At 31.0% G+C, this 15,361-nt stretch overlaps 1 protein-coding gene across 3 annotated transcripts; it reads right to left on the reverse strand.

Annotated features, from left to right (window-relative positions):
• Positions 1–168: 168 nt before the first annotated feature.
• Positions 169–15,142, reverse strand: LOC124952819 (serine/threonine-protein kinase SMG1). 3 transcript variants are annotated; one of them, XR_007102012.1, is made up of 17 exons: positions 15,001–15,142; positions 13,913–14,199; positions 13,569–13,789; positions 13,240–13,492; positions 13,027–13,156; positions 11,549–12,896; positions 11,316–11,472; positions 10,548–11,076; positions 10,167–10,354; positions 6,285–10,079; positions 5,909–6,182; positions 5,559–5,821; positions 5,162–5,438; positions 3,165–5,049; positions 2,092–3,054; positions 1,201–1,999; positions 169–1,089 (listed from the first exon to the last, which is right to left on the reverse strand). XR_007102012.1 is itself a non-coding variant. In XM_047503283.1 (16 exons), exons 2-16 carry the CDS (start codon positions 14,146–14,148, stop codon positions 1,815–1,817), a joined length of 10,704 nt encoding a protein of 3,567 aa, XP_047359239.1. In that variant the 5' UTR covers positions 14,149–14,177; positions 15,001–15,142; the 3' UTR covers positions 169–1,814. The 3 variants fall into 3 exon arrangements, 2 of the variants coding, with proteins under 2 accessions (XP_047359239.1, XP_047359238.1); XM_047503283.1 differs by having other exon boundaries at positions 169–1,999; positions 13,913–14,177; XM_047503282.1 differs by having other exon boundaries at positions 169–1,999.
• Positions 15,143–15,361: the final 219 nt, after the last annotated feature.

Consider the following 15,361-nt stretch of genomic DNA (forward strand, 5'->3'; position numbering starts at 1 on the left):
CACAGAACGTGTGACAGGATAAATGTCAAAGAATAAAATCTCCAAGTTTTATCTAAAATAAGAATCTTGACAAAAATTCATAATCATTGTACGGAAATATAAATTCTTTTAATATTTAATGGTTTATTTAATAATCAATAATTTCTGCACTCTGGGTAGTTTATTCTGTTCTTCTGTATATCAAATATAATAGAATTAACAATAACTTATTGGATTTTTACAACAGTGATCAATAGGAAAAAAAATATATTCACACATACTATTGCCAATGGGAAATAATGAACGAAAAAACTTTGATTCCTTTAATTTAGATTAAGAAGATTAATAGGTTTTCAAGATATTAGATCTGTTTTTTATAGATATATTTTTTTGTCTTTGTTTCTTTCTTCCCTTTTTTTTTATTTTTATTTTTTTTATTTTTTTATTTTTTTTTTTTTTTTTTTTTTTTTTTTTTTTTTATTTCTTTTTTAATATTATTAGTATTAATATGAAATCAGTATAGACGGAATTTCGTTTGAGCGTTCATACATGAATTTAAAAATTGGAGAATCTATTAATTTTATAGCAACGTTTCCTTGGTCCCTCTTTGAATACCCAGATGTACTTTTTTGCATATGAAAAGTGAAGTATTATACTTTTTAATTCTATCCATGATCTTATTTTACTACCCTGTCTGCACGTCGCTCCTGCATACATGCGTATAAAATTATAAATTGTTCTGTTATAAATTATAAAGTGATCTTCTACTAAACGTATATCAGTAATGAAACTCATAAATAACGACATCAGATTTATAGTATTCTGACAAGAAAGTGCTTCTCATGCTGTACATTATAGTCATAGATGCTGTTATCACGATCATCATAGTCGTTGACACTTACATCGTTATAGATCTTCTCAATACGATTCTCAGCTGAACATTTTTCTCATTAATATTTCTCATTGATACTTCATTATTGTAAACACCCGGCAGATTCTATGTTTTTCCCAAACATTATAAACCTTTGATTAAATAATACCTTAAACTTTAGGAAAAAGAAACTTAATACCCAATGTCGATCAAAATATTCTTCCCATATCGTTGTTCAGCTGTAAGTGACGTATCAACGTTAATGTATTAGACTTTAAACATAATATTTACCTGTACCAATTGGGTATTAATATATTATTTTCTCTTTTTGTTAATCATTTATTATATACCTTCTTTTCACACAGACCACCGCGTTCCACTTGTATTATCTCAATTTTCAACTTTTGGAGTTTCCCATCTTACTTATGACTATACTTTTGTCTTTATTTGTCGAAACTTTTGCAGGCTTAACATTCAATAAGATTTCTTTCGATACATTCTGCAAGTTCTCCCTTTCTTTCAATAATAATCACCCTACTTGCAACATTATTATGTTCTGAACTCTACTCTGTTAAAACTTTTCAAAAACATATGTTTTCTTCTGCATCATTTAACAAAGACGAAAGATACAATAGAGCTTATTGAAGTAGAGCATTAAGCAATCTGATATAGAAGACCATGACCAGTAAGATAGGAGAGGATTGTATGAACAACATAGACGATCGTTTTGAGATAATCATAGAATCAGAGCCCAGAGTAGATTTAGTCAGCTCGCAAGATTTTTCGTTGCGTTGGCACAGCCGACCATTAACCGGACTTGTGCTGACTTTTCTCCCAGGTGATATAACACCTGATCGTACAGACTTCTTTGCCTCTACGTTGTAGACCACCGAATGGTACAAATTAGAGTACCATATGAGACGAGAGTTTAACCATCAACGCGTTTGCGTTTGCTTTCGTTCCTTCAAACCCATGGTGTCCAACCCTCATATAAGAGAGCTAAATTATCAGTGCTTTGTGCTTCACGTATTACGTATTCCACTTGTTCGGCCGTCGTATACTTGCGCGTTGGATATGGATCTCGTCCCTCTAATTTCATTCTCACGCGTCGCCATACATTTAGCGCATACGCATTTCGTTCTTGAACAGCTATTATGAATAAATAGAATGGATTATTTATTTTATAAGAATATTTTTTCATGAAATAATATTATATATTTACGCGTAAAAGAGATAAATACCTTTGCCTGTAGTTGGATCTCTAGCTAAAGGAATTCCCTTTTTAGGACTAAGACATACGCTATCTTGTCTCATTAATTTAGCTTTCTTTTTAAGAGAACATTCTTTCTCTGATCCCTTATTTGGATTTAATCTGTGTTCACTAGCAAATTCCAACAGCTCGTTATATAAGTTCGGTACTATAATCGCCATACTCTCTAATTCAGACTTTATACCAATGCCTCTTGTGGGATCTAAATTGTCTGATTCTAATTCTTTTACGACCGTAGATAAGGTTTCGGTGAATGATCGGTAAGTATTTAAAAATTCTTGCAGTCCGATAATATTTTCTTGTTTGACCATAGTCTTTAATAGAACTCGAACATCGGACATTAATTTATGATGTTCTGCAAGTATATTCTGAAGGCTCGTCACTCGTCCTCTTAAGCAATCATGTGCATTGTGCAAAATATCTTGCTTTTCTTGTAATTTCTTTTGCGTATCGATGATCGCCTCAGAAATAAGTTTCTCTGCTTGTTTCAACCAGTTAGCATCGACATTATTTTCTAACTGTAATAATTCAATAAGACTTTCTTCTATTGGACTAACAGTAATTGTTAAATTAATTGTTAATAAACAACTCTCTTCCCAATGCTTAACAAGCTTGATAAAATTTGCATCGTGGGTAACACTTTCCGATGTTCTAGTCCGTAATGCTTCGTAATGTAATATAGAATTACAAGTATTGATAACAGCGGCCGCGAGATTATGTTGTTGCGTTAATTTTTCACACGAAGATAATACCGCATTGTCGAATGCCGACATGACTTCGCCTAATGCTGGATTTGCACCAGCAGCCCATTTTAGACGCTGAATAGCGCTAGACACCAGATTTTGTTGCTGCTCTCGTGCCTCGCATACTCTTGATTGTAAATTAGATAGAGCTGCAGCTGTTTTTCTTAATTCCAACATAAAGGCAGAACGATCTAAAAAAAAAATATGTGTATGTGTGTGTGTGTGTATATATATATATATATATATATATATATATATCGGGATTTTATCAATTTGAAAATACTATATCAACGTAACTTACTTAATGGATTCATGGGACTCATATTAGATCTCAGTAGAAAATTATCTTCGTATAACCAATTATGTGCTGTTAGCTGGAGTTGCAATCTTTGTACGCTAGCTCGTGCTAATTCAACACCTTGTTGCGCCAGTCTTGCACTTTGTTTTCTTCTCCAAGCACTCTCTAATGTACTACTCAATGCACTAGCTTGAGCTAAAACAGATCCCGTAAACAAACCTTGTTTTAAACATAAATCAACCATTTTTCTACATAATTCCTCGATTGAAACTTTGCTCTCTGCTCCAATATCTCTTTGTTCAATTTCAGTAGTAACATTTAATCCCATTCTTTGTAGTAAAAAGCATAATGCAATGGCAAGTGTTTGGGTCATTACTCCAAGGAGTTGTCTCGAGACATAATCTGCAGTAAATACTCTTACTGGTTTGTTTAATCTTTCGTCGTCATAAACATTTGCCATCTCCCCTCTAAATGCTGTAGCAATATCTCTGCACATTATAAAAAATTCCTGTATTGTATATAATCTCTTTATCAGGAAAATATCTTCTAAAACTTGTCGCGCTGCTTTATTAAATATAGGCGCAGCCATTTCTTTAGCTTCTCTAATTTGGTCGATCTTTTTCCAATTTATTGGAATATCAAGGGAACTCAATGTAATCACCAGAGCATTACCTTCCATTTGCAACTTTTCAAATAATCCATTGAAACCCATTAAAAGCATTTGACCAGGTGTTAATGTCTCATCGTGATTAAGTTCTTGAATATCTGCAGGCCTAGATAGTAACGTTTCGAATCGTGATCTCATGTTGGATACTAAATTTTGTACCATTGCATGTGGACTCTCCATTTCCATTACAGTAAATCTAAGATGTATTTCCAGTTGTCTAAGAATATCGCCTAGGGGTATTCCTGTCGATATGATTATTTCATTTAATTCGTTTATCATCCTAATTACAGTTGGTTCCTCTGTAATAATCGTCTTCATGGCTTCTGGTAAAATAATTGTATGAAAATTATAATTAAGTTCTTGTAATCCTTTATAGATAGAGTCGGCGCTTTTGAGACATTTCAATACAAGGGATATTTTTGGATCGTTATTCGTTTTATGATTCTCGGGTATCAACGTAACAAGTTCAGATATTAACGATGACATCAATCTCATTTCATCTAAAAACCAATCTCCTTCCCTTGATGTAAGATCAACTAAACAATCTCCTGCACATTTAGCAGCTCCTTCCATCATTAAATATCTTTTGTTCAAAGCACAAAGCGCTGTTATATTAACGCACTCAAGTGCTCTTTCCGCACCTTTTTCACGTCTCAAAAATCCTGTAATCTGAACTCTTGATTCCGTATACGCCTTTTCAATTCTACTAATAGCTTCTGGTAGACCCTCGGATACCATCCTTTCATAAGCTTTTTTAAACTTCTCATTTGCTTCATTCAAGATGGCTTGCATATGATAAGAAAATGTCACTATTTGTTGTTCCTGAGAATTATTTCCATTTATTTGGCCAAAATTTGCTTCAAATTGAGTTATAACTTCATGACAAGCTTCCACCGTTCCCGATGCCAGCAACTTATTTGCCCAAGCATGGTAAACAACTGTACGATGTTGTGAAACAATACTTATTGGATAAAGATTACATATCGCTGAATATTGACTCATAAGATCCAAACAACTTCGAATAAGAATAGACTGTTGAGTAGCTAATTGTGTTAATTCATTCTCAGATTGCTCGCACTGAAGAATCATTTGATTTTGACCAGCATTCTGTAGAAATTCTTTAACGAGATCAAAAACAACATGATCTTCTCGTGTAGCTGACGTTCCTAATTCCGTTAACCATTGGCCTAGTTGTGGTCCTCTCACAGAAGCCAATGCAATCTAAGAATATCAATTGTAAAATTTAATGAATTGTAGTTTACAATGTTTTATATTCCAAAAAAAAAAAAAAAAAAAAAAAAAAAAAAAAAAAAAAAAAAAAAAAAAAACTTACATTGTGCATGTTAATTTGCTTCTCACATTCATCTATTTTCTCCTTCAATCCTATTCTGGCTTTTTCATGCGCATCTCTTGCTCGCTTAAACGTATTATATCTTTTTACCACTGAATATAATGCATGATTACGTCCCATTGCCTGAGCCTCTTTTACTAGTGCAAGTTGTTGATGTCTATCTTGCAATAAATCTTGACACTGCTGTGATGCTTCAGTTGCCTCAATCCAACATGTTAAATGATGACATAGCAAAGGAAAAGTTTTAACTAATTCATCCCTATATAAATATATAAGTTATTCGTACATATAATTATGAAATAAATAAAGTATATAATTTATATGTTATAAATTAACATATAAATTGGTAAATAAAAATATCTCAATAATATGAATATACTTGTTTGCAAGCCATTCCGCTCGCATTTCTGCTATTCTAACGGCAAACATAGCTCGTGTAAGTTCCTGTTCTAATTGTTTTCGTCCTATACCAGTACATCTCGCCCTAGCTTGGCATGCTCCATAACTTGCAATACTATTATCAGCTCCAGCTCTCCAATCTACTAAAGGATCATATACAAATGCTTCCAATAAAGTAAGTAATGTTTCTCGTCCTCTACGCATAACTCTAAGAGTATGTTCACAGGCCAACCGAAATATACCCTGTAACATAATTATACTAGTAGCACTAAGATAAAATACTAAACATAATTATTATATAAATAAAGATACCAATTTACATTAACTGACCTCAACACCAGTTACACCTAAAGCAGCTTTGATATTGGGTGTCATCCTGAAAGGTACCTTTTCTGGTACACGTAAGGTCTTTCCTTTTTCAAAGCATACATTATAATCTATATGTACCACTTCTCCGGTATTAAGATCAACCAATACGTTATCTAAGTGCCTATCACCCAATCCTATAATATAACCAATAATTGACATAACAGCAACAGAATATGAATAATTTTTAGTTGCCTGCCACCAACATCCTGCATTAATGCTGTTACACCAGATTTCTCTAAAATTCAACAAAGTTTATATATAAGCAATATTAATCATTTATAAATTTTTAATAATATTCAATATTACTTTTGAATTATAGTTTAGAAAATGTACTAACTTGGCTAATAAATCCTTCGGAGTCTCCACCATTAATTCTGATAATACTTGTTTAAGCACTTGAAGAGGCCATTCTTTTCTATTATCCAATGCAATACCTCTTTCGTTCAGTAATGGAGTTAATTTATTATAGAATAATTCAGAAGGTCGCAAAATTGCTGTGTTACCACTTTTATTTGCCATGGCACTTTCTCTCTGTTGCCAACGTTTGTAAAGAACAAATAATGGCGTAACACCATCAACCCATTGTATAAGACCAGATCGTGGGCCCAAAGGGATGACAGAATAATGACGTGCTCTGTAAACTTTCTTAGTATCATTGTTTTTAGACATCATAGTATTGCATATATTTAAAAATTGCATGATTCTTTCATCAAGATGTAAGTCTTCCAATCCTTTAAATAAATATGTATAAGTATAACCATCTGAACCATGAAACATAAGCTTTTTAGGTTTTGTTTTAGTTGGTAATATTTGTACATTATTGTCAACAGATTTAATAGTAACAACTTTATTGCCAAAAGCAGCAACACCTGGCATAGCAATACATGTATCCTTTAAATTAGCTAGGACTGGGCTAATATCTGTCATTGACAATGAATAAGTAGTCCGTTTTTGTACACGTTGTGCTAATTTTGTTTCTAAATGTTTTAAAGACAATCCAGCCATTTGAGGTTTTGCAGGATTTTTCGGATTATTTAATCTACTAATTACTTCTTGTATTGTAGGGCCAAACTTGTCTTGAAAACTTTTTTCATGTGGAGTTTCTGCTGACACAGATGTCATTGCTAAAAGATTTTCAAGGATAAATACAATTGGTTTTAAAATGATCCTGTGCTTTTCAGCAATTAACTTATCTTTCTCTTCTGAGATAAGCCAAGCATTGTCTTGTACTTTTTGAACTTCGAATTCAAGCTGTTCAAATCTCTTGCTAATTTCTGTGTGATGTTGACATAATGTTGCTAACCATAATTCATCCCATAACAAAGTAATTCTACGAAGTTCTTTAACAAGTATTTTCACTTGGCTAACGGAATCTGGGATTCTATTAGATAAACAATCAACCAATTGTGCAAAACAAGCATCCATAAAGCCTTGATTTTCATCATTATAAGTAGATTCATTATCCTCTTCTATATAATCTAAATCATTATGCTGGGATGTATCATTTTCTGCCCTTTCATAAACCACTTTGTCATAATTTTTTCTTTGACCAGAAACAGCTCCCACCACAGCAGGAAAAGTTATCAAATGGGGGGAATTTTCTGCCACTCTGCATAAAAGTTCGGAAACTTGGGTTCGCACATATGCTTCTGGATGACTAAGTCTTGAAAATAGTTGCGGTATAATTTCCTTCCATGGACCAGTGGGTGTTGTTGAAAGTCCAGATTCAAGTACATTCTGAAGTTCTAAAGCGTGTTTTACAACAAGACGTAAAAGCCTTAATGTAGCTGTGATAGTATCGCAATTGTTGTTCTCATTATTTGTTAATTGCAAATATTTAAAATAAGCATTCGCAGATAATTCGTAATAAGAATAAATTCGTTTCTGAGCTTGCCTCCATATATCAACTAACATGCCAAGATGTTCATTACTGGCATGACATAAAATTGGAACATTTCGTAATTGATTTTCTATCATCTCTGACGTATTTATATCGTTGGTATCTATATCACCCTCATCTTCTGGAATGGTTTTGTTTTGACTTAATATTGAAAAAATCGCATTAAGATCGTTTTCCGTAATATCTATAGGTAACAGAGATTGTATATTTATTCGATCTGTGTCTGTAAGTTGGCCAGAATTGGAATTGTCAACAATTTTTCTACCCCACTTGTAGCACCATGCTGCAAAGCTAGACCATGCTAAAGGTAGATCAGGACATTGATTTACACCTAATTGCATTAACTTTCCAATTATCATATCTGATGTAGGTATCAAATCTGTTGTGTCTCCGAACAATTTATTCATTAAACCATCATTGTGGACAGCTTCAAATCTTAATAAATCTTCTAATTGATGATTATCAGTTATATTCGCATCTTGTTGTATCCATTTACTAAGAGTAAGTAAAAGTTTAGTTCCTGTTTCTCTTAAATCTGCCAATTGTTCTCCGCCTACAATAGATTGAGAAATTCCTAACGACGTGGCACTACATACTTTCAATGCTTCCTCTATATTTTCCATATCATATAACAATTTTGCAAATTCTCTAAACGCACGCATATTATTTTTAGACCATTTCACATGCATAGACTCTGTAAGCATTTTTTCTATAATCTCTGTAAAAGTGCAACCCTGTATATCTTTGATCTGGAATAAGTCTTGTTCAATTTTGAAATACTTTATCATTTCTCGTTTTGCTAAATTAAAATTCCCTTCTTTCCTTGCACTTCGAACCACATGTAATCTTAAGCTAGCCACTTCATTAGAAATAGCATTATTCGTTTTACAGAAATAATCTGACCACCATAAAATTTGGGTCAAAATACTAGTACTCAAGTTATTAATTTTATCTTCTTTATATAATTCGAATACATTGTTTTGTTTTCCAGCTAATAAATTTTTCAAGCTAGTAGCAGAATATTGTATTAATACAGAATCGCTTAGGTACTCTGAAGGTACATTTCTTAAGCCTTCCTCCATCGTTTTTGCTGCTACTTTCTGACATCTCTGTATGTCTTTGTCAAATGAAGTTTTATATTCATTGATATGAGCACTCATTGCAATATTAGTTAAAGTGTTGTTGCATTCTATAAGAGTCTTAGCACAACTCCAATTTGTTCTTGTTTCTTCATCCAATAAGTTCCAATTAGATAATTCTTCCAGAGAAATAATTTCACCAGCTTCAAACTTTTTTAAACATTTTGCCTGCTGAGGAACTATGTTTTCCATCATTTGTTTTTTTAAAAGCATATTCTTTTCTTGAGATAAGATATCACTTTCTATCACTTTCCATGTTTCCAACTGCGACCAATCGTTAACAGCTCTATAACACTTAGTAAGATGTTGCATACAAAATGTTGCTACTTGATTGTCACCATCTATTTTTGCACCTCTTATATCTTCATCCATGGTATACCACTGCTCTTCAATAATTTGTTTATAATTTTCAGCAGCTGATTCATAATGACCAGCAGCTTCTTCCATAGCTGCTTTCAGCCAAGGAAATTTCCTATCCTTTTCTTTTGTATAAATATAAAGACCTTGTAACGCTTCTGCTTCTCCTAACATAACCATAGCTTGAGCTGTGCAAAGAGTTGCTCTCTCAAATTCAATACCTTGAGTATTTTCACAAATGCTTAGATCTTCTAAAAGTCTTTGACCATTTCTTAGAGCTGCTGTTGCCAATCCCGAATGCAATGAAACAACGCATAAAGCCAAACGAATGCGATTTAACCATTCCTTACATGTAGATTTATTAGTGTGGAAAAAAGTTCGTACTGGTTTTGATAAGGGTGATAATGCTACGGCACATCCTTCTGCAGCATTGTGAATAACTCTTTCTAAATGTTCCAGGAATTCTATAAAAAGCCTTACACGTGTATGCTCATGCAACAGATAATCTAAGCCACGATTATCTTTTTTCATTATTTCTGGATTGTATGATATCTCGCGAGCCAAAATTTTCAAGGCTCCTTCAATGCTTGTAAATGTTTCTTGCGGTTTCCCAAGAGAAGTACGCAATTTATTAATCACACAATGTTGTGCAGCCTCAAGGCCACACCAAAAAAATAAGAAAGAACAATTTGCAAGTGCCAGCGCATACATTTTTGTCATTATTTCATTTTCAGACCTTTAAGTACAAATTAATAAATAATTGAGAAGTTAGTGAAAAATAAATAATACAATTAAAAAATAAAAATGAAGAATTTAAACTTACACTGTTGGCCAGCACAAAGTAAATATTTCAGCTAAACCGGATGCATCAATGTAATGTTCTTGTAATAAAAATGCCATGTAGGTTTTAAAATATTGTGCTTGCATTTCGCCATTGTTATTACCTCTCATGTGTAATCTTTGTGCAAGAATTAAAGATTCTAATGAATAACTCTCAATCTCTTGAAATTTCTAAAAAATATACACGTACGAAATACACACAAAACATACTATATGATAGAAAATATATACAGGAAAATAATTAAATATAAAATTTTTTTATCTTTATTCTTCATAAAGTTGCAACTTAAATGAAAAAGAAACTTTCTATAGTTAAAAAAAAATGTTGAAATGTTTCATATGTCGTTTTATAAAAACAACTTACCTTTGTTTCTGACGGTAAGCATTCTTTATTCAATTTTGGAATAACAATATTAAGAGGCACGTTTATAAGTAGTTGACTATACTTTTCACGTACATGCTTATCATATGAAGTCAGATGTAACATTGCAAAGTCAACAATACTTGAATAAATTTCTTGTCTCCACACAACATTCTTCGAACTCAATAAAATTTCAAAAATAGAACAAATAGCAATTAAAATATCATGATCAGTTGTAGCACCACAAGCGATTAAACTGGTAATAACATTTTCACATTCCTTAGTTTTACTCAAAATACCAATGTAATTTTCAGATTGTATACAAATCTCTTGCATCCAATTAGATAAAAGTAATAATGTTCTATTGGGACTTCTTTTGTTATATGTCTTTGCTATAAGATTAAGTATTATAGATAAATGGCCGCTTGTAGGTGACGTCGTTGGTACATCTAACGTTCCAGGAAACATATCTATTGGGCGGCATGCAGTTGTTCCTGTTATTAAACTAGAGCTTGGTACAAAATGATTATACCTGCAAGAATTTCAAATTACATAAAATATTCTACAAAAATTTAACAAAAATTTAATACTTAAATAATCAATTTTATATAAATAAAACTTCTAATAAAAAATCTATTAAATTTGTATATTTAACAATTCTTAGGCATTTTTAAATTGATAGAAAATAAATATATTTTTCACATATATTTATAAAAAAGAAAAAAAGAAAAGAAAGAAGAAGAAACAAAAAAAATATGAAAAAGATATTACCTAGAGCAATGTGCATAAAGTAGATACAAAATGCTATACTGTAACAATGGACTGGCAATAGATAATGCTGGGTCATATGGTTTTAATTTAACAGCAAGGAGTTCTAAAATAGTTGGTTTTAATGCCCACATTCCAATTATTGAATTACTTGCATTTGCTGGAAAATAATAAAGATATCAAATATTTTAACATTAATGAGAATTATACATGTCTCTATTTTTATTATACCTTACCTATATCTGAAAGTGCACGTAGAATAAAAATAATAACAATTTCTGCATCTGACTTTTTATATTGCACATTAGTGAAAGGATTGTCTATGACTAAACAATCAATATCTCTTAGAATAAGTTTGTAAGCCATTTCTAAATCAGCTAATATATATCTATATGCCTCTTGTAATAACGGAATGTTCTTCAAACTCAAGAGACTATGATATACACCAAGGCTAGCACTTTGTATGGATATTGAATTTCTGAACCTTAATTTTAATAAGGTTGAATTTTTTCCAAGTAACTTATGCACCAGTTCCAAAGGCAAATTGGCTGATACCTCTTTTATCACTTTTGAAATAGTATTTAACATAGAAATAATTGTATCATCCCAAAAAATGTTGACTCTTTGCAATTGAAGATCGATAAATTTATAAAGAAGATCGTGATTTTTAGTTACACGACTTTGAATGTATCCTAGGAGCAAAAATGCACATTCATTTGCAACCATGATCAATTCTTCTTTTTCTTCTGACAGATCGACATTTTTTTTTCTTTTTAATTCCATTGAAGCAAGTATGTTCATCAAAGATTGTTCCTTTTCTTTTGTTAAGATATCTTTATCAATCATAATTTTAGAATTTTTATTATCATTTCTCTTGTTAATATATAAACATTTGAGCATCTTTATTAAATTCTCTTCACTAATTTCTTCCTTATTAAAACTTTTTAAAAGTGTTTCAATATACTTTTGCGATGAATGCATATGTCTTGCACATTTAATTACATTTTCACTATTTTCAAATGGTGCAATAAGATTTTGCGACCACTCCTCATAACCTTCATTTAATTCAATTGCCTTTACTACAGTTTTCAACATTTTTGATAGGCAATCCATTAAAAAGGACCATTGTACATTAGGTGTAAGATTAGGATTCAAATGATCAGATATACTTTTAGTTACAGTATTGAACACAGATATCAAAGATGTAATACGAAGTATACATTCTTTAGGTGTTGGAGATGTTTCATCGCCAGGTGAATTTCTGCCAAATTCAGGTAAAGTTAATTCTTCATCATAACTTTCCATGTCTTCCAAAAATTGTCCTAATAAAGTCAACGTAAATTGCAAATCTGCAATCCAAAATGTTCGTAACTTCTGCAAGCTTTTACTAGCATAAGCTACAATGGATCTTTGCTGTGTTGAATCTATATGCCAACCCACTAAAATATCAACTGTATCACGAAAATGATTGGAAAAAGTTTCAGGATATGATTCGATTAACAATAATATGGCATCCACTGTTGCCACTAATAAATCCGATCTATCAACATTTTCCAATGTTGATTGCAACTGTGACATCATAGACTGAAATAAATAAATTATATATGTATATGTATATGTATATGTATACCGTTTTCATCATGCAAAGGACACATAAAACATATATTTTTTTAAATATATTTTCTATATCAGAAGAAATTTATTTTATGTATACCACTGAGAATTCCTTTAATCTTGGTGTTTCTGCATCCAGTTTGAGCATTTCAACAAAAGATTTTATTAATAGACATTTTATGTCATCTTTTCTTTCCAAGGAATACTTACTAAAAGTCCATTCTATAAATCTAACATAACAAAAATGAAGTTAATCTTCATCATGAAGAAAAATATTTTTTCTACTTATAAACTTATAAATTATTATGAATACCTTTTGAAATCTTGATCTACGACATATCCGATACGACCTAAACATTTTGTCACATGCTGCTTTGCATCTGGTCCAGGACCAGAATGTAAAATATCCAATAAGCTTTCACAGATATGTTCCAAGTTCCGTCTTATATATCTTTGATTTTCAGGTGCTAGTATACCTTCTTGTACTTGTTTGCAAAGCATCATGAAATGATCATAATCATCCTCACGGCACAGCCGCCTCAGAAGCTTGGAAATTCTGGAGTCCTCTATGATGCAACAAAATTATTATTAACATGAATTTAAAAGACAAATATATATCTATAGAAAATAATATATTTAAACCGTTTATTCTTTTGTCATCATAGTATTTGTTCTGTGAATTTTCCTGATTTTTCAGCGATTCTTGAAACTTCGGTTTAGGTGTAGAGTGATAACTGGACTCTGTATTCGCATCACGTTCAGATGTTTTCTTAAAACCTCGACCACGTAAGCCTCCTCTGCCACGATCTCCTGAACTGCTACCACGAGCCATTCGAGGTTCATTGCGTGGTATCCCACTAATTCTATGATAATATTTAAATATTATAATATAATTTTTCAAAGTTATCAAATGTAGTATAATATTATATGAAAATGATAAGACAATGAAGAAATATATTTTATCAAAATAAAATATATGTATATACCTTGGTTTAAACTTGGAGAATGAATGATCTGACAAATAATTGTTGGAATTTCGTTGGCAAATGACCAAAGTGCCACGAGGGACATTAAAATCGTTAATACCGTAGCTAGTCAGAGTACCTCCGTCTCCTTTTTCAATATCACTTCCTTGACTATTACAAGGAGACTCTTCAAGTGTCTCTGAGTTCCTCAGTCCACGTAACTTCGTGTTAGTATTAAAGCTCCCACAGCTATTCATTACATTACTCTGCGGATGGTCTGCATGACCTATATATTTCATGCATATAACCTATGATTAATTAAAGTATAAAATATCTAGGCATATCAAAATATAAATAAAAAAAAAAAATATATTATATATACTATATTATATTCATTAATTCACACATAAATAGATCCAATCAAATAAATTAATCTTACAAACGCATTGAAACACAAATATACACAGATATTTCAATTTGTTTACACGACCATCCTCCTATCATAATATTATTTCACAAAACTATTTTAATGTTCAAACATTTTCTCAAAGAAGCATAATTATTTTCACTCTTTAATTATTATCATAAATTCATTATGTACTATAAAAAAAACGTACTTCTATCGCTAAATGAAAATTAAAGTCACACAGCTTATATTTTTATATCAATTTAATATATGTCATAGTTTCTCAATAAAAAACAATTCTTTACACAAATAATCTTGATTAGGAGAAATATTACGAAAAAAGCAACGTATCATAACCAAATATGTAAAGTAAAATATAATTGAACGGATTATTTAAAAAAAAAAATAGACAAAAGTACATCTACGGAAATATAAAATTATTTATAAGATAAATTAAAGTTTCATATATATATATATAAAAATATATATATACATATGTATACGAATATATATGAATATATATGAACACATATATATATGTGTATATATATATATACTTTTGTATAGAAATATTTTTAATATTAAACTATAAAGGAAACGGACAGATCGAATTATAAAGAACTATGTGTATCAAAATGTAGAGACCTTCTATGTCTATAAAGCATAACATTAAGAAATAATTTATTATTAACATTAATATTACCTTTTTTCGACAATAACTTTTCGTAAAATGTACTAAATATTGTGCAATCGATTAATCAAAAAAGAAGTATAAGCTAATCAGCGCACAACATGCGTGATTTTCGCAAACCATGTAGCAAACGCATACTGAACATATGCATAAACAAAATAGTACACAGTATGGATACTCTATTACTGTACGTTACAAAGTTTAAGTCCATTCTTATGATCGATATTCTTTTAAGGTTCCATTCACAATATTTATTGAAAATAAACAAATTACTGATTATATGAAATAATATGAGGAAATATCTGTTAAATATATTTTTTTAAATTAAATAATTTAATTTAAAATTATAAATTTATATACGAAAAATTATTTT

The sequence above is a fragment of the Vespa velutina genome, chromosome 11 (assembly GCF_912470025.1).
Source record: "Vespa velutina chromosome 11, iVesVel2.1, whole genome shotgun sequence".
Classification (NCBI taxonomy): Eukaryota; Metazoa; Arthropoda; class Insecta; order Hymenoptera; family Vespidae; genus Vespa; species Vespa velutina.